The sequence below is a fragment of the Muscardinus avellanarius genome (genome assembly GCF_963383645.1).
Source record: "Muscardinus avellanarius genome assembly, chromosome: 13".
Taxonomy (NCBI): Eukaryota; Metazoa; Chordata; class Mammalia; order Rodentia; family Gliridae; genus Muscardinus; species Muscardinus avellanarius.
This window is the reverse complement of record NC_137799.1, coordinates 93,220,169-93,244,062: the sequence shown is the minus strand read 5'-3', so window position 1 is coordinate 93,244,062 and position 23,894 is coordinate 93,220,169. Positions and strand designations below refer to the sequence as shown.

The following is a 23,894-nucleotide window of genomic DNA, read 5'->3' as shown; positions in this document are numbered from 1 at the left end:
ACATAATCATAGAGAATGGTGCTTGCCTTTCATAAGTAGCAGGGCTAAAATCACACAAACCACAACCATTCTATCTTATTTAGTAATCAAAGTCCAGATGGGACTTAGGGGAAAGGGAAGGTGGCAGGAAACCTCTAGAAATCAGCATATGGGATTGGTTAGAAACCTAGACACACAATTTGGTATTTTCATTTCTTTATTATTCACCAGATGATAGCATCCCCTTGGTCTTAACAAATTTAGTTAACACACACACACACACACACACACACACACACACACACACACACACACGGTGTTAGGAACTTTTGGCCATAAAACTTCCAATGGAGAATGATATACATATATGGTACTAGAAACCTTGATCAAATCATAATATAATCAGGTATTTTCTGAAGACTTACTGCTTCAGAAAACATGCCATAATTGAATTCCATGTTCTAGGGGTATAATGTGAAAAAAGAATGCCTCTGAGTTCAGTTGCCAGTAACACACACACACACACACACACACACACACACACACACACTAGTTTGGATGGAAAATGTCCCCCAGGGAAGCTCATGTGTTAGGCTGTGCGGCCAGGTTTGGAGCTGGGGCGTGGATAAATGCAGTGGAGCACTGGGGTCATGGCCTTTGGGTCTGTATCTGTCCCTAAACCCTCCTCTCTCTGTGCTTCCTGGCCACCATGAGTTGAGAGTGGCTCTTTCTCCTCTGCCATGCCCTAAAGCCCTGCCGCTACAGTTCCAGCCGTGGAGCCAGCCAATCATGGACTGACCTCTGAAACTGTGAGCCCCCAATAAACCTTTCTTCCTCTAAGTTACGCTTGTCAGAGATTTGGGACACAGCAATGAAAAAGTGTCTAAAATTCACACATCAAGATAACCCTTCGTGGGAAGCCAGGCTAGGCGAGAAGAACTTGTGAATGCAATGATTTTCTGTTATTCTAGGAAATTATTCAAAAGGCATATGAAAAATACAGTGTTCATATGAGAGACGTTCACTTTTTCTAATGAAGAGAAGTAAGCAGAAAGTTGGCCCAAACCCAGAAGCAGCGATGAGTAGACAAAGGTGAATGTGTGAGGCTCTCGTCCTCCACACTTACCTTGTTTGAGATGTCCAAATTGCAGCTGGCCTCGCACAGGGCCACCACGATAGGCACGTTTCCATCCTTGCAGGCCACATGGAGGGGGGTGTTGCCGTGCCTGTCCTGGAAATCGACGGAACACCCTTGGCTGAGGAGAGTCTTGATGACTTCCATCTGACACCGCCTTACGGCAAGGTGAAGTGCAATATGGCCATCCTGGAAGCAAAGCCGGGACCGTGAGCGATTTCCCTTGGGCAGGTGGACCTGGTCGCCACCTTTCCTGCCACCACGGGGTGAAGCTAACTGACAAAAGGATCATTACTTTAAATACTAAAGGAGGACCTAAAATGTCATGAACTCTACCCTAGAAGGGTGAGGGAATATCTACTCTGAATAATCCCAGACTAAGCTGATTATCAGCTTGATGAATTTAGGCTTGGTAATCCGATAGAAAGAACCTACACTTTCCTTGGTCTCTGAATTTATAAGACACAAGCAACTGTTGGTATTCCAGTGACCTGTCCAAACAAAGTATCTGAAAAACACTTTTAAAACATCTGCCCAGCAGTACTTACTAGCTTCCTAGGTAGAGCCTGCCACTTTATTTTACACCAAGAAAAAACAAGAAATTGGTGAGAAACAATTAGCTCAAGGGCTGTCATATGTTTGAGAAGCAGATATAACTTGCTTAACCTCTGCATTCCATGAAAACCAGCTGGGGAATTCATTCTACTTATTATAGAATCCCTGGTGAATAGACTTGCTGAGTTTTAGGAACCAGTAAGAGAGTGCTGAAACATTTCTATAACTCTCTGTACTGGAATTTCTCCACTTCAGTGTGACTGTTATCTGGGGCTGAAAAATTCTCTGTTGTGGGGTCCCTGATGGTTGTAGGTAGGATACGCAGCAGCTAGGATGCTCTAGTAGCCAGTTGCCCCTAGAGGCCGGTAGCAACCCCCACCCCAGTTGTGGGAAACAAATGATGTCTCCAGACCTTCTGGAAAGTCCCTCGTGACAAAGATGCCCCAGCTGAGAACTACAGCTCTGTACCAAGATGATACGTCACGAATGGCAGTTATTAATCTATAGCATTCAAATTCAACTATTTATGGCAATATCACAGCCTTGTTTTAAAGACAAGTTCAAAATAAAAGCAGATTTTACTGAATCTGTTCAGTTACAAAGAGAACATCTGGTCCAGAATTAAAATCGCCAGACAAATAAGGCTCGTTATCGTTTTACAAAATAGCAGGTGCTAGAAGTCAATAAACCATTTATTTCTTTGTTTTCCTAAAAATTAAGAGTGTGCTGCCAGTTTTAAGAACTCAGGGAGGATTGTCTGGGAGTCAGTGCTCAACACTGTAGCTCGCCCAAAGCTAAGAAAGGTTAAAGTAAAATGGTTTGACTAACTTATAAATTGTTAAATGTCACAAATGATTTTAAACTTTTAATCAGAATCTAGAAAAGTTCGCAGAATCTTTGGGATAGAGATGAGAAAAGAAAATTACAAGCTGTTGCATTCAAGAGCCTGTTATTTTAAGAAGCCTTGGTGAGGAGTCTGGTGGTGCCCCCAGCCCCCCAGATCACTGCTCTAGGAGAGCGACGTACGCCCCGTGACGCACCTTGTCAGAAGCATTGAGATCAGCTCCGTGTTCAGCTAGACACTCCACAATGTCGTGGTAGCCCCTGGCGGAGGCTGTCAGGAGGGGCGTTTCTCCTTCTCGGTTCTTGATGTTCACGTTACAGCCTGCTTCGCAAAGGGCCCTGGCCACGGGGTAATAGCCGTGCCAGGCAGCACAGTGCAGAGGAGTCTCTTCTTCCTGCCCACAGAGAGACAGTGGATGAGATAGTATGCAAGCAGGCACGAGGCATGGTGGGAGCCCCAGTCGAATTTGGGAGCAAGGTTAAGTCGATGATGACAGCGTTAGCAGCTCACAGGGTTGCAGTTCTGAACCAGAGAGCTTTGGTGTGGGTGGACTTCCAGCCTTTTCCTTGTAAAGTGGCCTTTCTTTACTTCGCCTGAAGCTCTCAACAGTGGGAGAGCATTGCTCGGAGTAAAAGTTCCACTAACAACCTTCATGCCTCAAGACTTCTGGCATATGTCTAACATGAAGACAAGTCATGACGGCATGATGGCTTGGGCAAGAAAGCAATCAAGGTTACTACGCGTAAGGAAAGGGCGGGCCTGGGCGTCTGCGAGCTCTGGGTCATTGGGATCCTCGTGCTCAATATCTTTAGACACACAGATCTGTGTGCGAGAGGCCATTATAGTATAGTGGTTCCAGATGTGAACTCTAAAAATGAACTGCATGGGCTCGAGCCCTGGCTCCATGACTTAGGAAAGCCAGAGCCAGTTGGGGGACTTTCCTTTCCTTCAGTTTCCTAAAATCAGGGTGATGATGACAGTAATGTGGCTCACAGGGTCGTCCAGAGGATTAAATGGATGGATAAAGTGGTTAGAACTGAACCCGGCTGTAACAACTGCCCGTTCAAGAGGGCTTCTGCTCTCTCTCATGGATGCCAAGAAAGCCAACTTAGATGAAATGCCAGAGGACCTCAGAGTCTCACTTGACTTTCTTTTCAGTGAAGCAGAGAGCAGAAGGGAGCGAGCACATGGGCAGCCACGACGCACCTTGTCCTGGATATTGGGATGAGAGCCGAAGCTGCACAGTAACTGAACCACGTCCGCGTGGCCATAGCGAGCTGCCACATGCAGGGCCGTCTCTCCAGACTGCAAAAGAAACAGGGCTGATGATTCCGTTCCACCTCTGTGTCAGGCTGTGGAGATCAAGAGGCAACGTCCACCCCCAAGTATGTCCGGTTCGTGCCCGCCCTCAGTTCCACGCCTCCCTCAGGCAGACTCCCCAGGAGACTTCATCAGGGACCTGGGGTGGAGGCCCGCAGGCAGCCAGTGCACAATCCCTGTGCCTGGCAATGGCTCCGTGAGAATGTCTTCCTTTTCTATCATGGCTGTGCTGAACCTTCTGTTTATACACATGATTCTAGCACTTTGATGTTCTTAGAACCACAACATTCTTTTTAAAGTATTAGGTTCATCACACAGCAATGATTTAAATGCACAGTCCTATTCATTAACACATTTCGCGTTTCATTGCCTGCCTATGCTTAGAAATATTCTCAGAGATTTTAAAGATTAAAGAACATCATCATTTGCTAATACAACAACTTTCTGTGCATTAATGACAACTGCAACTGTTTTAAGATATAGTACTTACATCTGCCTGCCAAAACTGTCAGAATAAACTAAAAAATGACAAGAAATTTTATTGCCAACTGCCAATAAACTGGTCATAAATAAGTGTGTTGTGGTTTGGATCTTAAATGTCTCTCAATGACCATTATGCTAACGGCTGGGTCTCCAGCCTGTGGTGCTACCTGGATGTGGTGGAGCCTTCAGAAGGCGGGGCCTAGCGGGCGGAAATTGGGTCACAGGGGTTGTGCCTTTGAAGGGGATGCTGAGGCCCTAGACCTCTCAATTTCTCTGTTTCCTGAGCTCCAGGAAGTGAACAAATTTGCCCTGTCATGTGCTCCCCACCATGATCAATGGTCTCTGTTATGGTTTGGGTCTGAGATGTTTCTGATTGAAATAGTCTCGCCACCAACCCAAGAGCAAAAAAGCCAACTGGCCGTGGGATGAAACTATGAGTCAAAATAAACCTTTCTTCCTTTTAAGTTGATTTATCGGGTATTTTGTCACAGTGACAGAAGACTGACTAACACAGTATCTTTGATGTGAATGCCATCCCTTAGATATGGGACAGTATACAAGCCATGCAACTGTGTGTGGAAGCCTTGATTATATGTGACAAATTAGTCTACAAACTGGAAGCAAAGAGGTATTGTGTAGTAGAATAAGGAATGAATGAGCAGGTAGGAATCCTAGCTTCAGTAAGGTTCCTGCCAATTAATTCATAGGATTATTGTTCAGATCGAATAAAACAACATATAAAGTAAGGCACCTTGATAAATCAAAAACTTTACTAACTTCTATGTATATCATTCATCTTCTAGTGCCAGCAATTGTAAGGTCAGCACTGTCAGCCACTTTGAAGAGGATATGAATAGTAGGGCTTTGCTTAAAAGCACAAGGCAAGTCAGAAAATCAGGATTCAGGTCTTTGTCTGATTGTGTCCCTCCTAGAACTCCATCATGTTATGAGAAAGATAATTCACTGCTTGTGGGTTATGGTGACTACCTTGGAGATTTGAGCTCGAGATAGATTTTGATATTAGGTGAAGCCACAGGCAACACGACTCTTCCATCTTAAATTCTCTGCAGGAGAATTCTGGTCCTGAACCCTTACTTTTGAACCCTTACCTTTTTATTACGTCCTCCGGTCCCTGCTCAGAAGAGTGGACTTACCTTGTCTTTCACATCCAAAGGGCATTTGTTCTCATTGAGAAACTTCAAAGTATCCACGTGGCCGTGACGAGAGGCCCAGTAGATGGCATTGGACCCACCCTGTGTGAAAACCGGTGTCGGGTCACACTTGTAGAAGCCAACAGATTCGAATGTGCGTCCCTCAGAAGGACTATGTATAATTTCCTCTGTGATGATAAACTCCAAAGGAGCCACTTTCAAGGGGGATAAAACCCCCATCCAATTTCATTGACTTGACAACAGTACTATGGTTATGTCAGGGGTTAACATTACGCCTCGAGGGACGAAGGGCATCCGGGAGCCCTCTGTACTGTCTTCCCAATGGTTTTAAAACATCTACAGTTATTTCAAAGTCAAAACTTGTTTTTCTTCTTATAAACCCTCATTTCAATCTCTGGTTAGAATTCTTTATCGAGTCAGCCCTCAGTGTCTACGTGGGATAGGTTCTAGGATTTTCCACAGACACCAAAATCCATGGATGCCCAAGTCCCTAATATAAAATGGTATAATATATGTCTGTAACCTGCATACATCCTCCCATATACTTTAAATTGCCTCTAGATTATATATAATAATTGCAAATGCCATCTGAATGATTTTATATTGTATTGTTAGGAAAATAATGAAAAATGAAACCTTTCTGGAAGCTTTTTAACAAATATTTTTGATCCACAGTTGGTTGCATCTGTGGATACAGAACGGATGGCTAAACAGCACCGACTGTATAGCAAAGGGCACAATCTAACCCATTTACAGCTCTGTTCAAATTTTATGGAAGCTGATCCCAGATCTACCATAAGGATGATACCCGGTATTCAACTGTGTCTACACTTCTACTATGATCTACACCTCAAATTGTATCTTATCCTTATTCGGCTGCCCCAGTAAACATGCGGGCAAATGCATTTTAACTAGATTAACTAGAGAATAATTTTTTTTTTCAAATGTGAGCTCTAACACTGTTGAGTAGATGGGCTCAGTAAGGAGAAACATTTGCGGTAGGTACAAAGAAATGCTGACACTCTCCACAGAGCTGGGGGAGGGTGCATGTGTGCCTTCCCCGATACATGTGGCAGTCCGCACAGGCTAATCAAGCAGTTCATCTTCCTTTATAGGAAACTGAGAAGTGAATTAGGATATACATTTTTTTCTCTACTACCCCTGTGATTAGGAAACATTTGAAAATACTTTAAAAGAGAAAATAATTTTCAACATAACAGAATTATGACCTTATCCTGGACATCGATTCTTGAGCCTCTTTTTATGAGTAACTGTAGTATTTGGATATTCCCACAGCCAGCCGCAATGAGCAAGGGAGGTGTCCCATGCTGAAAAAGGTGAGAAAGAAAAGATATGATTTTTCAGGTTTAGCAGGAAAGGAAAAGCTCGAACTAATGCTGTCTTTCCCCCCACCTTCCCGTGTCTCCTCGGGTGCAGAACTACTGTAGCTTGACAAGAAAGGAAAAAAGTCAGAAGGACAAACAGCCCTTCAGCTTTCTGATTCAGAACTGAAGGTGGCAATGTAGTTTGCAGAATTCAAGGACCCAAAGTTCCATGGGTGGAAGTAAATGGAGAGGTGATAGAAGGTCCTTAGTGCAAAAAGACCTTATTTGCAACTCGAACTGCTCTAAACAGATAGATGTGATTCCTGCCCCGGTCCACTGGATGGTGTTTCCAGTTGGAAAGGAGAATGGAGAAGCAGCTAACGTCTTTCCAAACTTAGAATCCATCCCTCCACCACCCTTGGCAGAAGAGAATGAGACCTTGTTGGGTTGGTTAACATCATAGTTGGACAAGGAGCCCAGAAGGTGCTGCAGGCCTGGGACATTGTCATCATTGATGGCATGGATGATGGCTTTCATCACAAAGGAGTCTTCCTCGTCCTTGAGAGAGACAAGGGCAGAGAGTTAGCTTGCTGGTCATGACTCTCTTATCAACATAGGAGACACGGTCCTCACTTGTTAAGGGAGCACGGAGAAGGAAGTAAGCCTTGCAAATCCCCAACCTGCATACACATCAAGGGAACTGGGAGGTGGCTTTCTGCCCTTTCCATGTTGCAAACTAGCACCATCTACTATTTACTCGAGTCTACAGCCACCTGCATTGTAACCCAGACAGCAACAACAGCTTTCAGGATTCAGATTTTGAACAATGGTGACAAATAACCCTTTGTGTTTATCTTAGGAATCTGTCAAAATATAGTCTCAGAAAACACCATGGAGAATTTCAGGTGTAACACAAACTCTCTTCCTGGATAAGTAAAAAGAAAGACCACAGAACCAAGGGAATAGTACCTTTGAATAAGATAGACTCAATTTGCAATTTTCCAGTTATAGTATTATTATTTTTAATCACTCGAATGTCTTCCTTCTCTAGGTCTATGATAACATGGCAAAATTCTTCAATAGCTAGTCATAGATATATAATATATATTAGGCCATAAATGGAGAGAAACATTTAAAAGGTCAGATAAAGGATAAAGAATGCATTTCTAATAACAAAGGAAAAAATAACTAGAGAATATTGAACTACAGATTTGTTATATCTTTCTTTGCCACTTTTATCAATTTTCTTATAAGATATTTCCAAGATGTGGTACATTACAATGAAGGAATGAACTAAAAATATCCCAAAGAAATTTTCTGGACATAGAGAGGTATTATGGCTACTGAAATTTCAAGTCTGGAAAGGCGTATCCACATTGACTATGTCTCTGCTTGTGAAGGCTGAGTGGAGAAGCCATTTCTCTGAATTGCCTCTCTTCCCTATAGATCAGAATCCAAATAAACTCCATGAGAGTTTAAGAATGTTTAAGAATGTCATTGATTTTGCTTTTCTATTACAGTCCGAGTTGATGACTAGGAGTTATTTGCATGAGGGTGGAATTCAAGAGAAACGGGCACATGGAAGGACGGAGGCAGAATGTTCCCGTAACGCCCCCAGAGGGGAGAACATGGAGATGATGAGGGAGTCTGGCTGCCGGGAGCGACCTCCCCACCTGGCATTCCTATGCCATTCTGGGTCCCTCTCCTGCCCTAAACTTCTCACTTTATCACCTGTATTTTCTCCTAGCATTATTCAGAGTGACTACAATTTACGCTGTTAGCTATTTTCATTATCCTGTTTAGAACCATAGTTGTCCTCCTTTCCTCGATTCCACCATCACTCTCAAATATTCCCAAGGAAACCTCCCTCTTCTTCCTTTCCCTTCTCTCTCCTCCTAACTAACCTACTTCTCTCCTCCCTGTTTCTTCTTCTCTATCTCCTCCTCCTCCTCCTCCTCCTCTTCCTCCTCCTCCTTCTTTTTCTTCTTTTTATTCCACAAGGCCAGAGCCTCAGTGAACATACAAATTTGGGTGGCGGGGAGAGCTAATGTCTGCCAAGGTGTGATCTGTGCCCTTGGAGTCCCCAATCTACTCAGGAAACAGTGACTATTCAGTTACAGGGCAGGGTAGTTCCCACAGAACTACCATGTCTGCCTTTTCCGGAGTCCCCTTTACCTCCAGAGTTAACAAAGCCCTCTTGTCTGTCAGGGGAAAAGTCTTGTTGAATTCAGATGTGTCTTGTCATATCTGAAGAGCTAATCTGTGATTAGGTTTCAGTTTGAATGGAGAGGGGGTAAACTGTGGTGCTGTTCTCCAGGGCCTCAATACAGTGGCAAGAAAGCAAGTGAGTTTGGCCTTCTGGTCTACCAGGAGACATACTAGCAAGCAGCATTACATCTGGGGTATGTGTCTAGAAGGGGTGGGGATTATTGGTCCCTTTTGTACCACTATATCTAAGATACTTTTGTGTCAGTGCCAATTAAGGGCTCTCACTTTAGTTCATGCAGATTAGAATGAGCTCCTTCCTTTTCTACTGGCTACCTTCTCTCACTAAAGTGAGGTGTGCATGCATGGTGCAGTAGTTAGAATTAGTGGGGGTGGGAGTGGGGACATTGTCAATCAAATCAAGCCATAGAGACATCAAATCAGCTGCCCCGATCTTCCACCCTAAGAGGCATAAGAACAGGCCTGCCATTTCATCATTTCAGGTTTTCTGGATTATTGAACCAACAGCACAATGTAAACATTCTGAATACACAGAGCTAAGAAACAAGCTCACCAGGGCAAACAGGTTTGCTTACCAGAGTATCATCGCTCCTGGCAACACTCATGTTACTTCTGGACAAGAATGACCTGGATAATCTTTGGCACAGTGATATCAAGCGAACGGATTGCTTAAAAAGAAAGAAAAGAAAAAAAAGAAAAAAGTCAGGAGGAGGGGAGGAAAGAGGTTATGTAACGAAGCTCAAATTAGTGCAAACGACAAAGTCTTGGAGACAGTGTTCGTTGTTGACAACACACGTTCTCCAGGGTGGGCGATCTCACAGTAGGCTGGACTGTATCTGCTTAAAGAATAATCTTAAAAGTTTTATAAATCGAGACAACAGAATAGAGCTTCTGCTTCTGCATTTCATTGTTAAGCTACAGAAGGGGATGATTGCTATCTCTCTCTCTCTATACTCTATTTTTGAGGAATGTGGCTGTACCCTAAAAACCCCTTGCAGGTTCCTCCTCCTCCGAGCACAGTATGCAATGGCCTTGCTCTGAGACCTCTAGGCCTCCACAAGTAGTGATGGTAAGGAATGTGATTATCAGAACGCACAGCTGTCGAAAATGAACAGGAGGGAGATATCTTTGTCTATAAGACACACATTTCTGCATTTATTCTCCAAGGTAGAATCAAAAGGTAAAGAAAGGGGGGAGGGAAGAGAACTGTGTGGTGGTTCTCTCCCAACCTTACACCTCACTCTTTCTGGAGAGTCTATTGCTGTGGTCCTCCTCTCTATCATGGTACCCCAAACTCAGTGGGCACAGCAATGGGCTGCACTGCTGGCCCCGTGCTGGGGAGACACGGCAGGCACTTGCTTCCTCTGGTTTTGACATGGCCCCGGGCACAGGAGGCCCCCACCCCTTTTGAACTCCAATTTTGACTGTTTCTAGGATGTCTGAATCAATGTCTAATGTAGCCCTCAAAGGGGGCCACTGCATTGAGAAGTAAGAGAACTCACAGAGAGAAGTGAGTACTCACAAAGGCCGGAGTTGGAGCACCATTTGCACACATTCTGACATAAATGGCAAGCCATGCTGCTTTCCTTAAGAATTAATTTCCTTAAGATGTGGCTTGTTGCATTTACTGTATTTAGAAAAAGGCTGCACTGTAATTGCATTGTACTGATTTAAAATTTTCCCTCAGGAATTGTTTTGATAAAAGAAAAACGCAAAACCACATTTGGAAGAATGAGTTAAATAAGACTAAGATATGATTTTTTGCTTGTCTTTGAAAATAAGGTAATAATGCAGATTAAAAGTGATTTTTTTAAAAGAAGATAAGTGAATGCATTTTCCAACTGCCAGAATCAGAAGAGAAGATCCCTGACCACGTAGAGCTGTGTAGAAGAAATTAAATCTATTCATCTCTCCATATCAAACAATCTTACTTTCCATTTTTTCCGGGCTGCAAACTTCTTAAACTTCTCCATGTTTACTGCCGATGCTTTTCTACTGAGTGCTTGCTGTGTATCTTTAGGCTAAACAGAAAATTCAAGGAGAAAAATTAGAGCCGTCTACAGAAATAAGATATAGGACAACTTTTGAAACCTCTCATTTACCCCTACAGGCTTATACCTTCACCTAAAATAGCACACCAAGCTGGGAACACACGCAGTAGGCACCCCATCTCAGCAGGCCAGCTTGTCTGACTGAGGTTTTGATACAATCCATAAAGACTAAGTCTCAGGAAGAAGCGGAGCTTGACACACCTACGGTCTGGGGATGGCAAGGTTCACAGGGGCCACGTTATGAAGCCTTTGAACTTGGGTGTCATCAAGGTACTGCGAGCTTGGTGGCATCTCCGAGGCTGCAAATCTGGCTTACCCCACAGCATTTGACTTCTTTCTGAAGCATCTTGTTCAACATGCCATTTGGCACTAGGCTCTACTGCTGAGAAAAGGAGCCCAGAGGAATGCTGGGAGCTCAGAGTTTCCATTTGCCCCAAGCCTACTTCTGTAATGCTCACCTACAGGAGCCATAATTTTGTTTGGAACTATCCTCTTCCCCCATTATGAGTCTGATATTAAATGTCTCCCAAATGCTCATATCCTGAAGGCCTGGTCCCTTCCTCACAGCACCACTGGGTTGTGGTAGACTCTTTAGGAGGTGGGCCCTAGTGGGAGGAAGTTAGGTCATTGGGTGTATGCTCTTGTGGGGATCTGGGGGCCCTGGAGCCTTCCTCTCTGCTTCCTAGCCCCCATGAGGTGGGTTGCCCCATGCTCCTGTTCAGGCCCCAAACCATGGAACCAACTATGGACTGAAACCTCAGAAATTATAAACCAAAATAAATTTTTTTTTTTTGCAGTACCAGGGATTTTACCCAGGGATATTGTTCCTTCGAGCTATACCCTCAGCCCTATTTTAGTCTTTTTATTTTTGAAACGGGGTCTCACTGAGTTGTGAAGGGCCTCGCTAAGTAGCTGAGGCTGTCTGAGAACCACGATCCTCCAGTCTCCGCCTTCTGAATGCTGGGATTACAATCGTGTGCCACCACGCTTGGCTAAGCTAAACTTTTTTCTTTATAAGTCGATTTTCTCAGGGAGTTCATCACAGTGATGCGAAGCTGACTAGCACATTCCCCAACCTTAGTCTTTTCTGTTTTGGACTGAAGGAATTTCAGTTTCTTTAACTCATATGCCAAAAGGCAGGCAATGTAAAGGTGTCACATGTCAAGGGCTGGTGGTCATGGACCCCAGGGAAAAGCAGTCACGTCATTTCCTGTGGCTGTGTGGGAAGAGGCTCAGCATTGGTAGATCTTCAGATTTTTTCAAGATAAGCTGAAAATCCAACTTGATATGACGTTTACAAACTGGAAATTAATTTTTTTTTTTATACTGGGGATTGAACCCAGGGGCATTCTACTTCCAAGCTATACCCTTGGCCCCTTTTTATTTTATATTTTGAAACAGAGCCTTGCTAAGTTGCCGAGGGTCTCACTAAGTTGTTGAAGCTGACCTAGAACCTGCAATCCTCCTATCTTAGCCTCTCAAGTACTGGGATTACAGGCATGTGCCACCATGCCTGGCTTAACTTAAAATTTTAAAAGAATACTGTTTACAACATCACTCGACAACCCAATGTGGCTATTACATGGGTTTGACTTCATTCAGTTCTACTCCGTGACGGCTCATTCCTCCCCTTGAACTCTAGGATCATTAGGATACACTCTGATCTGTGAGTGTGTCTTAAATCCAGCACCCCTAGCACATCTAACATTCCAGGCAGGACCCGTGGTAGTACCCCAGGACAAATGAATTCTAGGATTCCTAAGCCGATCGCTTAGGACACGATGTAAGTATCTGAAGTTACCTTGATCCAGGGATGCTGCAAACTATCTTGAATTGTCATTCTCTTCCTTTGGGAGAGAGAGAGGGGGAGAAAAAAAAAAGATCTGTGACCATGACAGCAAACACTCAGGTTATTTCCGTGCTGGCTTGGCCTACCCAGCAGATGCTCTGGAAAATGCGTTTCGGGGCCCGCTTCAAAGAATGCCAAAAACAACACCGGCCTTGGTTTGATGATTTCATTGTGCCTGCACGGACTGAATAGGCAGGAACAGAGGGCCTGAGTGCATTTTCTGAGGTATTTTATACGCACGCCTCCCGGCAGCGAATAGAACAAGAAGGGTCTGACACAGGTGGTCACACGCAGGGAACTGATGCTTGGCTCGCTGAGGCCGCGGCCAAGTACCTCTCAGGAAGAGTGGACACTCACTTTGGTTCCTTGACCAGAAGTCTTCTGATGAAATCTTTGGCTAGGGCACTGGTATTACTGAAGTATTCTTCCTCAAATTCATAGTTGACAGCAGATACATTAGCTAACGTTTCTTGCTTCGTGTCTCCAAGAAATGGGGAGGCCCCGCTTAGGCTGTTAAAAATAAAGCGGGGCGCGGCAGGTTAATGATGAATTCTCGTGTTGTCGTTTTGCTCTGATGACATCTGTTAAGGGGACTGCAGAATAAGATTAGAGTCTGGTGCTTGGGCAGTCGCTTTATAATCACATTTCAAGGAGCGTTTCACTGTCACAAAGAGAAGCAATGGCTTCATGAAAAGCCTTCATTTAAAAATGAGCATCTGAGCGCGTGTGGTGGTGCACGCTTGTAATCCCAGCATTTGGGAGGCTCAGACTGGAGGATCACGGTTGGCGGACAGCCTCAGCTTAGCGAGGCCCTTTGCAACTCAGTGAGATCCTGTTTCAAAAATAAAAAAAGACTTAAAAAATAGGGAGGGGAGTGTAGTTCGGAGGTACAATGCCCCTAGGTTCCATCCCCAGTAACAACAACAACAACAACAACAACAACAAATAGGGCTGGGGGTGTGGCTCAGAGGTAGAATGCCCCTGGGTTCCATCCCCAGTACTGCAAAAAAAAAAAATAAATAAATAAATAAATAAAAAAAAATTGAAACAGTATCTAGTAGTCGTTTTTGTTTGTTTTTTATTTTTAATACTTATTTGTTTGTTTGTTTGTTTATTTATTGCGGTACTGGGGATGGAACCCAGGGGCATTCTACCTTCGAGCTACACTCCCAGCCCTATTTGTTATTTATTTTGAAACAGGGTCTCACTGAGTTAGAAAGGGCCTCACTAAGTAGCTGAGGCTGTCCTTAAACCACGATCCTCCTGTATCAGCCTCCCTAATGCTGGGATTACACGCGTACACCACCACGCCCGGCTTGTGTGTTTTTTTTTTTTAACTTTTTCCTATTTTCTCAGCAGTGATAGACAGTCATGGTTTTTACAGTGATTATGCTACTCTTTCTGATGATTCATTCTGAATTGGGAGAATGTGTTCAATTAGTATAAAATAAACATGTTTGCGGGTGTGAAATGAGTATGTTTATATAAAGAGGCCACGCTAAGCTGAAGAGGCCAACATGACACATTTAATGATGAATTAGACATACAGTCTCAAAGGAAAAGAACGAATAGAGTTGTGGATTCTGGTACTTACAGAATATATGTTATTACCCCGATACTCCTAAATGCAAAAACAAACAAAACAAAAACCATGTCAGAAGAACGGTAAAATAAATAAAAAAGATACCAACGTCAAGGACATGCGCCTTACCACATATCTGCCTCAAGGCCAAGAGGTTCATAGTTGACGATCTCAGGAGCTAAGAGGAAATAAACAGTCGTTTAGCTGGGAAGGCAGCAGACCAACAGATTCTATCTTCATGTGACAACCAGGAACGCCGACCAGGCAGATGATTTTCTAGCAAGGCAGATTTTGCTGGCGCAATATTTATGAGACATAAGTGATCCTGGGAACAAGGAGGAAACTCACCAACAAACTCTGGCGTTCCGAATATGTTCTTGAATTCATTTCCAAAGTCAATTTTATGGGCCAGGCCGAAGTCGATGATCTTGATGCGAGGTTTGGGAGCGTTTCGATCCAAAAGCATTATGTTCTCGGGCTTTAAAGAAAAGAGAAAAATTAAAATGTCTTATGTTATGATGTCAAGGACAAGAACACGGAACAGCTTTTCTTCACTCTGAAAACCAGAAGCGCAACATGGGGAGAGAAGGCCAGTTGAAAAAAAAAATACGAGGAAAAATATTATGGTTTGCTTTGGGTTCTCCCAGAAACAGGCCTGAGACAAGGATTTGGATGCAAGTGGTGTTATGGAGGGGGGGGGGGCTCTGAGAAGCATTTCTTGGCAGGGGAAGGGGAGGCAGAAGACAGAAGGAACAGGACAAAGTATCTGATCAAGATGAGGGCATGCTGGGCGTGGTGGCACACGTTTGTAATCCCAGCATTCGGGAGGCTAGACAGGAGGACCATGGTTCAAGGACAGCCTCAGCTACTTAGTGAGGCCCTTTGCAACTCAGTGAGACCCTGTTTCAAAATAAAGAATAAAAAATAGGCTGGGGGTGTCACTTGGAGGTAGAATGCCCCTGGGTTCCACCCCCAGTACCTCAAAAAAAAAAAAAGTGCATGAAAGAGGAGGGGCCTTTCCCCACTGTCTCCCGTCCTCCACTGCTGAGAGGCACTCTGCGAAGTCTTATTCTGGCACCTACGATCTGAGTCATGCTCATCTGTCTCACTGCCTTGAGCTGGGACTGGAATCTAACAGCGTCCCTTCCTGTTGTCCCTGTGTGTCTTCCTTCCCCAAGGAGAGCATACCTCTGAATAAGACACACGCCTTCCCATCCCCCATAAGGCCTTGCCTCCAGCCAGCCAGACTCCAGCTGGCCAATCTCAGTCTTCTTGGGTTTGCTTGGTGACCAGTGGCAGGGTCAGGCCACAGCTTTGCCTCAAAAGGAAATAGAGCTCAAGACAACCTTCTATCTTATACCTCCAGCCTCAGGAGGATGGAAACTGTGCCAGCCACTGCCTACTCCAAGCTGAAAATGCCCGCTATTCAAGAGTAGCCCCTTTGCTCAGAGATCTGGCTAGCAAGACCCCCGGCCTCTTCCCAAGGATTCTTCAGTGTAATCATTCATGGTAAGCCTCTATCCCACAAACAGGTTAGGCATCCCAGCTGTAGGTATGCATTATATGATTGCTGGTTTATATTAATCATTCCATTTGCTAAACCAATACAGGAAAAAAAATGTACTCCATTAAGGCGTACAAACAAACCACCGCCATCTGGCTCCCACAGTGGGCAACGGACCTTGAGATCGAAGTGGGCGATCTGGAGGGAGTGCAGGTAGCAAACACCATTGAGAATCTGCTTGAGAAATTCAGTTGCTTCCTCTTCGGTCAAAGATTCCTTTTCAGCTAGGAAGTCAAACAGCTCACCACCTGCAACACTGAGAGGCCAGAAGCAGAGGTTAGAGGTGGGAGTTCTGTCTCCCCGTTACTCATTCTCTCGCAGACGTTGGCCCGCGCAAATTTCAGACAAGCAGAAGAAAGATGTGCCGGAGCCACTAAGCCTGGAGTGGGGTTTCTTTGTGTACTTGGCGAAAATTCTGCATTCAGAAGTTCTGCTTGAAAGCAGATGGATACTGCTTTCCTATGTGCCAGCCTTACAAATGAGGGGACAGAGCCGAGATGAAAGGGGGATCAATGTATCTTTAAAGCATTTTCTTTCTTTCTTTCTTTCTTTCTTTCTTTCTTTCTTTCTTTCTTTCTTTCTTTCTTTCCTTCCTTCCTTCCTTCCTTCCTCCTTCCTTCCTTCCTTCCTTCCTTCCTTCCTTCCTTCCTTCCTTCCTTCCTTCCTTCCTTTCTTTCTTCTTCTTTTTTTTTTTGGTGGTACTGGGGTTCCTGGAAGTCCTTCTACCTCCGGGCTACACTCCCAGACCTATTTTATATTTTTATTTGGAAACAGGGTCTCTTAAGCCAGCGCGGCTGGCTTTGAACCTGCACGATCCTCCTGTCTCCGCCTCCTAAGCGCGCGCCACCACGCCCGACTCTTTAAAGCATTTTCAGTAAAACATTGAAATGTTTCCCAAGAGATCTCACTGATGGAAAAACCTATATGCCAACTTTGTATCGGACTTAGAAAATAAACCACCCCAATTCAATTAGACAGTGCCCGGCAAGTTTATAATCTGTATAGAAATCATTTTTAAACCCAATCAGAACATGTGGTTTTAGAAAGGTCTTTTTGTTTAGTACTTATTTCTATGTAAACCCTTATGTGTTTGTAACTGTGATTGATAAAAATCACATTTAGTAATGAATTTAATAAATAATAAGAATAAATTTGCATAAACTTGTGATGTGCATGGCTGGCTGAGAATTTATTTACTCTATCTCCTTGGCTAGACTGTAAGTCTGGGAAGGGCAGCAGTCAGCCCAGCCAGCTACTGGGCACTACTGTATCCCCCTAGCACACTGCCAGGCGCACAGCCTCAAAGGCTTTTCTATCCAGAGGATGGAGGAACAACCCTCCCTTAAAAAAAAGCTCCATAGTAGTGATTAATGGCAAATAACAGGGAACTTTTAATAAGAGTTTTTATAAGTTAATCTTTATCAAGTTTAACCATACATCCACAACACAATAATTAAGTGCAATTATGCACATAACTGCTGTACTCTTTATCTTTCTTTCCGCAAGGCAGCTCAATAAACATGATACCTACTGCATCTACATACTTTCAGAGTAAGAAAACTGGTGCCAGTGAGATTAAACAATAATTACCAAAAACAAAAAGTGGTTTCTTAAAGAAAAGTTTCAGGACCCATCCTGTGACGATTTGGACGGGGAACGTTCCCCAGAAACACTCATAAGTTGGCGATGCAGCCAGGTTCAGAGGTGGGGCACAGGAGCGGGGGTCACTGAGGGAGCGAAGAGGCTCTCTGCCCCTCTCTGTCTCCCTGCTTCCAGCCGCCATGAGCTGAGCAGCTCTCCCTGTCATGGTGTCATGATGCTTCTGCCTAGGAGTTGGCAGACCATGGACTGAACCTCTGAATGTGTGAGCCCAAATAAAGCTTTGCTCCTCCAAGTTGTTCTAGTCAAGCGTTTTGGCCACAGTGTAAAGCATGCCTCGTCAGTGCCAGTGTGTATCTGCCTTAGCGGGCACAGCCCAGGGCCACTGCCGTCAGAACTGCACAGTGTGCCTTACAGATGCAGACTGTGGTCCTCACTTCCAAGCTGCCGCATGAAGCTTTCCAAGAGGGGGACCAGGAAACTCAACATTTTTAACAAGCACCCAAAACCTGAGAACCATTTTTCCAGGTGTTAATTCCATGATCTTTCTGCAAAGCCTCCCTGTGATTTACCCACAGGGAGAGGTAACTCTCTCAGCCCTAGGACTCTACTCCTAGGATCTGGCAGAAGCGGGAGCCTCCTGCAGATGGTTCACGGGTCCACTTCCTGGGGGACAGCACAGGGCCTGAGCCCAGCCAGGAAGCTCAGGAGCCCATGTGGGCAGCAGAGTCCTGCAGGAGTTGTGGACCAGCTCTTGGGTGGCCTGCCTCTCTTCCCAGCGCCCCAGCCTGGCTCAGGGAGACGCTGCCAGCCCCACCTCTCCTGTCTGCTGCATCTTTGCCTGTGTGTTCCCTACACTATCTCCCCATTAAACAATGTGAAGTCCTTCCTCCTCCTCCTCTTCCTCCTCCTCCTCCTCCTCCTCCTCCTCTTTCTCCTTCTCCTCCTTCTCCTTCTTCTTCCCTCCTCCTCCTCTCCCCCTCCTCCTTCTTCTTTTTCTTTTCTTGCCGTACTGGGGATGAAACCCCAGTACGTTCTACCTCTGAACTACACCCCCAGTCCTATTTTTTATTCTTTATTTTGAAACCGGGTCTCACTGAGTTGCTAAGGGCCTCACTAAGTAGCTGAGGCTTTCTGTGAACTGTGATCCTCTTGTCTCAGCCTCCCCAATGCTGGGATTACAAGCGTGCCCACCATGCCCAGCTTATTATCTTAAACAAACATGAGAGGGACTCCTTCAATGGTGGCATGGAATAGCAGAAAAAAAACAAGCAGGAGACTGGGAATTAACCTGCCCCCAGACAGATGCCTCCCATCTCCCATTTGCTTCTCCAGCCCCCTTCTTCCTCAACCAGTCAAACTGAGGGCGGCATGGCGAGGGTGAACCTGGGGCCTGTGTACCCAGGGCCAAACTGTCTTGGTGCCACAGCCAGCCCGGTGCCCAGGGAGCTAAGCCCTTCCCTCTGAGCTTTATTCTCTGATCAAACAGGAATCCTGAGGCCTATTTCAAGGTCAAGAGGACTAAAGGTAGCAGAGGAATGGAAAGTACCATTAAGTTTGGCATAAAACTGAGGTCCATAGAGTGGGAACTACCATTACTATACAGGAAGGAGACCACAGCTCCGCAGGGTGCTGCAGCGCCCCCTCCAGGCAGGGCCGTGAAAAGCCTCTTTTGCCCACTCCTCTTCAAGTTGGCCTAGGGTCTGGCCTGACCACTGAGCTCGCAGTGGGAGGAAGAGGCGGGGGATGGGGAAGAAAAGAGGAAAAGAAGAGGAGGAGAAAGAGGGATCCCCTTGCGAATGGCGTGCCCCAAGTTTTCTTTCTCCACACCCCTCTTCAGGGGCTTCAAGAGTCTACCTCCCTCACACAGACTCCGCGTGATTTTATAAGCATTTATACTCTCCTCTGACCATGAGAAATGGCTGGGTTTGGCCTGGAGTGGGGCCACTTGTACAGTATCCAGGCAGCTGGGCATCTGAAATCCTACCATCCGGGCCTCCCTGCCTATGCCAGGCTGCCCCGGCGGCCCCAGGCCTTGGGCTCTGCCCTCTTCCCTGGCTGGCTCCCCTTGCTCCCTTTAACCCACACTTTCTTCAGATCAGTGGCCTCTTTCTAGCTCCTGCTCCTGCCTCAGAGGCAAAGGGGAGGAGAGCCCGACTCAAATCCTGCCAGGCCCCTGAGCAGGGCTTCCTGGGAGAGTAGGCGGCCTCGAGCCGGGGGCTCCCTGCAGCTCTGGTGATGGGCTAAGGGCTGTGTGCTGACGGCCCCCTCCCCAGCACAGGGACAGCAGGTCCTTTAGTCAAGAGGGCTCACACCGGGATCTCGCACTCCCCCTCAAGAGATGCAGCAGAGTCCTGCAGAATGTCTGTCTCTGCCTCTAGATCCGGGCAGGTCCCGTGGCCATCTTGGCTGATAGGACACAGCAGAATTGACTCTGTGCCAACACTGGGTCCTTGGCAAGCCAGGTGGCCTACATGTCTTGTCACCTGAAGCCAGCTTATAAAATATAACAGGTATGATTGTCCCAAAACCACCGTGCTACGTTGCCATGAGGAGAAGCCCTCAAAGACGAGCTGCCCACAGAGAGGCCACGGGCCCCTGAGCAAGGAGGGACATGGGGGTGGACTCTTCACCGATGAGGAAGCCAGAAACTGCCCATCTGAGGTTTTCCTCACCCAAGAAACTGTCAGCAAAATGGGGCAGTCATTTTAAGCCATGGTGGCAGAGTGCCTCGCAGGTTTTCCGTCACTGAAAGACCTGCCGTCTCCTGTTGGGGTGATCTAGTACACAGCCCTCGGCCCTCACCCCACCTCAGCTGCAGAGAGCCACTGGCCCAAGGGCACATCCTTTCCCAGGAAGCCCGCCCCCGTGGCTGACCGACAGATGAACACAAAGCAGGGACCAGAAAATTTCTTCTATGAAGTCTTGGGTACATAAATTATTGCAGGCTTTGTGGGCCATGCAGCTTCTGTCCCAACTATTTAATTCTGTGTGAAAGTAGCCACAGACGATAGGTAAATGATTAAACGTGGCTGTGTTCTAAAAACGGTATTAACAAAATCAGGTGGCCACGAGGATTTGGCTGGCAGGCAGTAATTCGCCGACCCTTGAAGTAAAGGCCAAGTCACCTCAGCCCAACTCGGAGCAGCTTCAAGGGCTGTTCAGGCTCCAGAGCCCACTGATGGTGGCCGAGGCTGTCACTGAGCCGCACGGCAGCTCTCTGGTCCTGCCCATTCCTGCTTCCTTCTCCTTCCCAGGTGTCCTAAGTAAGGTTCTCAATACACACCCGCATGCAGGTCCCCATCTGCTCCCCAGTGAACGCAGTCCGTACCCTGCTAAGTTTGGGGGTAGATGACTGGAACAACCACCATGTTAATGGGATCTGCTGAGTTGGGTAGACTCAGCCAATGGAAACCAGGTTTGCCTTGCTTTCTCCAGAACTGGCCACCTTATGCTTTCTTCATGTGTGAGAAACTCAACTCCACAACTTCCTGACCACAGGACTGAGAACAAGAGTAAGCTTGGAGCCCTTGACAGAAGGAGCATAGCTTCGCAGCCAGCCTCAGCTACTTAGTGAGGCCCTCTGCAACTTAGTGAGACCCAGTTTCAAAGTAAAGAATAAAAAATAGGTCAGGGTGTGTAGCTCAGAGGTTGAAAGTCCCTGGGTTCCATCTCCAGACCTGCAAAAAAATTAATTAATTAAAAAAAATAAAAAATAGACTGGAAGTGTAGCTTGGAGGTAAAACATCCCTGGGTTCAATCCATAATATTGCAAAACCAAACAAGTAAACAAACAACAACAAAAACCCTTTAGTTATTAATAAAAATAATCGAAACTAAATGATTTTAGCAAAGATTTGGGAGCACGGTAATCATTGTTTAATATTTAACCTCCTGTTTAGTCCCTCCAGTCTCACACGGTAGAAAGCAACTTATTTTTGCCCACACAGGCACTTTCACATATATGCTTAGAACCAGAACTCAAATGTTTACAATGTTGTTGCTGACAACAAAACGGTGTTATCAGAGAAATCAGCCAAGACCTCACTACTTTTGTTTTTTATTATTATTATTATTACTTTATTTATTTATTTCTTTTTTTGGTGGTACTGGGGTTCCTGGAAGCCCTTCTACCTCCGGGCTACACTCTCAGACCTATTTTTATATTTTTATTTGGAAACAGGGTCTCCTAAGCCAGCGTGTGTGGCTGGCTTCGAACCTGCGTGATCCTCCTGTCTCCGCCTCCCAAGCGCGGGGATTACAAGCGTGCGCCACCACGCCTGGCCTTATTCTTTATTTTAAAACAGGGTCTCACTAAGTCGCGGAGGGCCTCACTAAGTAGCTAAGGCTGGCTGCGAAGCTGTGCTCCTCCTGTCTCAGCCTCCCAAGCGCGGGGATTACAAGCGTGCCCACCATGCCTGGCTACTTTTGCTTTTTGTTCCAAAGTCTACGTTTTGTTTAAGAGAAGGAAGATTGACGGAAGGGGAGATGAGCAATCTGTGCAGCAGATTTAGAAAGCAAGTTTATTCTCCGTTATTAGGTCTTTGAGTCAGAGAGTTTTAAATTCCAACATTAACATTGTGTGAAACTGTGTGAAATGCATGCTAATAAGCATGTGCTATTTTCACCGAGAGAGCCAGGGAATATGAAGGCTCCTTCTCTTCCCCATGTCTTACCACCAACAAAGCCTTCGAAGTTAGCCCTAGCAGGACCTAGGTAGGACCTGATATCTTCACAAACAAAACGGGCCTTCCAGGTAGTGTACATAGGAAGTGGGACCTAGGAAATGCCATTAAACAATTCCTTCAGTTACTGTTAATGCAAGATTCCAATTTCTAAATTAAAACACTAAGGAAAGTCCTTGGCTTTTGTTAGGAATTGCCTAAAATATGATGGGCCTTGATTCTGGACCAGCTCTGGCCACAATCTGTAGTACAGAGGACACGTGGCAGCAGGCCAACAATTCCTGAGGCCCATTTCAAGGCTTAAATTAGGATTCAATTAATTACATTAAGAATTAGTTAGGATGACTTAGGATTCTTCAGTGTTGGCTGCATTTCTCCATTGGGTGTGGTTGGACTACTGGGGGCCCATCATAGGTGCTGACTTTTGAGTGTACATAACCTGGGGCCTCAGCACAGAGGCTCGACTCTGACTGAGGCTTCAGGAGTGGGTGATAGGAGCAGATGTGGGGAGGTCCAGTCACCTCTGTGGACCTCAGCTTTGCTATCTGTGAAGTGAGCGGCTTGAGCTGCTAGGTGAAGTGTTCTCTAGTGCACCTAATAGGCTTTTCCCCTCTAAAACTCACTTTTTGAGTAGGACTTCAGAATATGCATTTATTAAGTCCCTCTGATGGTCCTGATGCAGAAGGACCGCGCTCAGGCAGGATGCTCTTTCGGGTCCCTGCTAGCTCTGACATTCTGCGATTCTGAGATCCTGTGCGTCCATGCGGCAAAGCTCCTACTGCTGCTACGTTCACACCATATTTAGTTTTTCTCATGGAAATCTGTGGTAATGCAATCTATCTTAAAAATTAAAAGAAAGTAGCCAATGCAAAGAACAGAGCACATTAACTGCTACAGCTATCTATTTCAGTGTAACAAATCTCCCCCGAACATCAGTGGCTCTAGGCTGGAGCAAGTGGCTCTTCTTGTAGTCTCCTGTCTACCTGTAGTCACTCCATCTGGGCTAGCTGGGCGGCCTATAAAATTCACAGCAGTTCACAGCTTCAGAACAAGTGTTCCGGTAAGCAGGGTGGAAACTGTCTCAGAAACCACACAGCATCAAAAGTGAATTACAAGCTCACTCAAGGGAAGAAGATTTGGAATTGACCCTGGATGGGAGAATGCAAGGGTCTGGACAAACATGGAGGACAGGAAATAATATTGAAGCCATCTTTGGAAAATATAATGTCACACTGACTATGACAGAGAACTAAAATTTTCAATCCCATTTTATCTCAAATGTATTATCTTATCTATTTCGCCTTATTGTGCTACTGGGGATTGAATTCCGGGTGTTCTACCTTTGAGCTACACCTTCAGTCCTATTTTATTTTTTTAGTTTGAAACAGGGTCTCATTAAGTTTCAGAAGGCCTCGCTAAGTTGTTAGGCTGGCCAAGAACCCATGATCCTCCGTCTCAGCCTCCCAAGTATCGGAATTAAAGATGTGTACCACCATGCCCAGCTCCAAATTAATTTGCTGCTATT

At 45.5% G+C, this 23,894-nt stretch overlaps 1 protein-coding gene across 1 annotated transcript in view; it reads right to left on the bottom strand.

The window, feature by feature from the left end:
* DAPK1 (death associated protein kinase 1) overlaps positions 1-23,894 on the bottom strand; it is a gene marked incomplete at both ends in the record, with an annotated part of 182,068 nt that overhangs the window by 44,973 nt on the left and 113,201 nt on the right. Inside the window, 14 exons of the mRNA XM_080708667.1 lie at positions 1,106-1,303; positions 2,710-2,907; positions 3,720-3,818; positions 5,471-5,569; positions 6,718-6,816; positions 7,252-7,371; positions 9,615-9,707; positions 10,971-11,060; positions 12,892-12,937; positions 13,297-13,449; positions 14,534-14,560; positions 14,651-14,699; positions 14,870-14,999; positions 16,203-16,341. Coding sequence (XP_080564793.1) covers positions 1,106-1,303; positions 2,710-2,907; positions 3,720-3,818; positions 5,471-5,569; positions 6,718-6,816; positions 7,252-7,371; positions 9,615-9,707; positions 10,971-11,060; positions 12,892-12,937; positions 13,297-13,449; positions 14,534-14,560; positions 14,651-14,699; positions 14,870-14,999; positions 16,203-16,341 — 1,540 coding nt within the window. The remainder of the gene's footprint in view (positions 1-1,105; positions 1,304-2,709; positions 2,908-3,719; positions 3,819-5,470; positions 5,570-6,717; positions 6,817-7,251; positions 7,372-9,614; positions 9,708-10,970; positions 11,061-12,891; positions 12,938-13,296; positions 13,450-14,533; positions 14,561-14,650; positions 14,700-14,869; positions 15,000-16,202; positions 16,342-23,894) is intronic.